The 2,878-nt window shown below is 54.6% G+C and overlaps 1 protein-coding gene across 3 annotated transcripts in view; it reads right to left on the bottom strand.

Moving 5' to 3' along the window:
* SUMF1 (sulfatase modifying factor 1) overlaps window positions 1-2,261 on the bottom strand; it is an 18,671-nt gene extending 16,410 nt beyond the window's left edge. Inside the window, exon 1 of one of the 3 annotated variants that reach the window (XM_006770484.2) lies at window positions 1,410-2,261. In XM_006770484.2, the coding sequence (XP_006770547.1) occupies window positions 1,410-1,583 (174 nt within the window). In that variant the 5' untranslated portion in view covers window positions 1,584-2,261. The remainder of the gene's footprint in view (window positions 1-1,409) is intronic. The other 2 variants (XM_015568359.1, XM_006770483.2) reach the window with 2 other exon arrangements.
* Window positions 2,262-2,878: the final 617 nt, after the last annotated feature.

The raw sequence follows: 2,878 nt of genomic DNA, 5'->3' as shown, positions 1-2,878 counted from the left end.
GGATGGGACTGTGGCTAAGCCAGGAGGCACTGTGTCCAGAACAGTCCTTAACCCTCCTTGCGACTGGACCCCTGGGCAGAGTGAAGCTGACAGGACCCCTTCTCAGGGTGACATGTTGGATGGATAAAGTAAAATCAGTATGATTACAAAGACAACTAGTTCTATCAGAATATTCATCACAGTTATGCTACAGTAATATGTATATATATATGTGCTCTGTATTAATATATTAAATATGACCTCGTGGCTGGTCCAATAGTCATCACTTCTAAGGAGGAGATGAAAGCGAACAATGACAGGATGTCTGTAACAGCAACAACGAGACAAAGTGTCTGGTTTCTGTGGGCAACAGAATCACAGGTCCTGCTACTACTGTGGTTGGTCGTAACTGAAGGAAACATGAGATCCCAGGTACAGGGTAGAAAAGACGCAGGAGTAACTTCCCCATCGGAGTTTCTGGCCGCCCTAAATTCTGCGCCTCCCGTCTTCACGGAGAACCCTGGTCTAAGCTTCCGTCCCTGGGACTCACCTGCTAACTTCACCGCACTGCTGAGTAACCTGGCCGAGAGCATCCTTCGGCCACAGGAAGCACGGGGTCTCTGCTTCCACAAACAGGCACGAAAAGACACAAGCGCTCTGCCCATTTTAGGAAACGCCCAAGAAGCAGAGCAATGCGAAGCCAAACCCGCATGCTGCTTCGCTGTCGGCATTCACTCTCAAGTTATTTTTAATTTAAAATAAAGACAGGGACTCCACACACTGAGGGCTAGGGTGGCGTCCTGTGGTGAGAGAGCAGGGAAAACAGGCACCTATTGGACCAGCACCATGGAGACGCTCACAGTAACCCCGCCCTGGACAGCCTCCCTGTCCCTCCTCCCAGGCAGGACACGCCCGCTCAGAACCTGGCTTCCTGATCCTGAGACCATAGCAGGAGGCCGCCCTGCCTGCCAGGGGGTTGCCTACAAGTCACCAGGCACTGGAATAAACCAGGAAAACGCAAAGCTGCCTTTCAGCACCTGTCTCTTGGGAAACAGGTTTCTAAAACAACCAAACTGCAATTTTCTGAGTGGGAAAAGTGGCCTTACTTGACACGTGGTCTGTTATCCCAAAAGGCCCGGTGGGCAGGGGCGCCGCGGACAGACTGAAGCACTAACACGTACAGCAGAACAGCAAAGGGCACAGGCCCTGGGCCACACCAGTCACACTGGCATCCCAGCTCCCACCAACCAGCCTGCGAATCAGGGCAAGTCACCCTCCTAAGCCTCAGTGTGCTACCTAAAAGGTAACCTACCGCTCGGAGTTGCCAGAATTAAGTTAGACGCTATGTATGCAAAGGGCTTAGCACAGTGCCGGGCCCACAGGAAAAGTGGTGGGAGAGCAAGCTGTCCCTCCCCACCCTGACCCGTTACCTCGGTCAGGTAGCCGGTGGCGTTCACGAACCTCTCGAAGTCGGCGTTACTGACTTCATAGGCGTCCATGTAGAAGGCATCCACGGTGACTCTCCTGGCGGGCGCCTCCCCGTCCTGCCTGATCTGAGGGTCATCTGTGCCCATCGTGAACACGCCCGCGGGGATGGAGACCATCTGCAGGGAGTGGGGGAAGGCGCCCGGCACACAGTGAGCCCCCGGGATTGAGCAAACCCCACGGGCGGAAATCACTGTCCATTACACCAAGGAAACAGACGGACCAGTCACAACAAATGCAAACTCTTTAGAAAAGGGGTTTCTCTGGTCAAAACTCTACATGTAAACGTGAGGGCCTGCGGTGGAGGCGGGTCTGGCTACAGCCCCAGTCCCAGCCTGCCAATGACTGGAGCGCAGGTTCATGGAGAGCATCCCACGTCAGCATATGCGGGCTTTTATCCTTCAGCACTCTCCAGTTTCTCGCGAATTACTGTTAAAAGCAAATGTAAAAATGCCAGACGAAATGTGTTTAAAAACCCATGGAATGAATGCGGGCCTCCCATGAGAATGGAAATGCCTTAAGTCGCTGGGACAGAAAATCTAAAGAGCCTAAGGGACCAGGTCTCCTCCCTATGCCCTTGTCCCAATTATTTCCTGATTGCAGCTCCTTGGTTCCCATTATCAACAACCACGGGGTCCTTCTTTGTGTTTCCACTGACTGTCTTTGCTAGCCTTCAATTCCGTGCCTGTGTGTCCCAACGAACATGGAACTATGTTCAGTTATGACATGTGGGTCATAAACGTCCTATTACTTGTCTTCAGAAATCAGGCCTGACCACTCCCATCCCCTGCTCCCAACTACAGAGGTCACCGGTCCTGCCGGGTCTCCCAAACTTGCATCCCTCCAACCTCCCCCCTCCTTTAACCCAGATACGGCAGTCGCCTCACCATTGGCCTCCCTGTCTGGCCTCACCCTTCCTCACACTCCTTGGTCCTAAGCCCTCCCCCTCCACTCACTCATCCATTCCCCACACCCTGGACCCTCCACTCACTCATCCGTTCCCCACACCCTGGACCCTCCACTCACTCATCCAAGCCCAACCGAACTTCCCGAAAGGCCAGGCTCCTGTCCCCATGCGGCTTAGACAGCCCTGTTTGTAACAGGAAGATCAGAAACCACCTAAGTGCTCATCAGCAGGGAACTGGCCCGGAGAGCAGCTGCTGGTGACCAGCCCTTCCCGGCCCACGCGCTGCGGTGCCAGGGCCACCAGGACGGCAGGTCCTGGCCCTCAGGCTTCTGCAGGAGGCGACCCACAAGCGGGCGATCAAGTCAGGGACGCGGAGGCCGGGTTCCTTCAGTCAACCAGGGAGGAACCAGCCCTTAAACCCCACCCGTGACTTAAAATTCTGAGTATTCATTAATAAGGCAGGGGAAGGGGCGGGAACCGGGGGGTGGGGGAGGATGAGGGGCAGCT

Source organism: Myotis davidii, unplaced genomic scaffold, assembly GCF_000327345.1.
Source record: "Myotis davidii unplaced genomic scaffold, ASM32734v1 scaffold663, whole genome shotgun sequence".
In the NCBI taxonomy this organism is placed as follows: Eukaryota; Metazoa; Chordata; class Mammalia; order Chiroptera; family Vespertilionidae; genus Myotis; species Myotis davidii.
The sequence above is the reverse complement of the archived record's forward strand: the minus strand, read 5'-3'. Positions and strand labels throughout refer to the sequence as shown.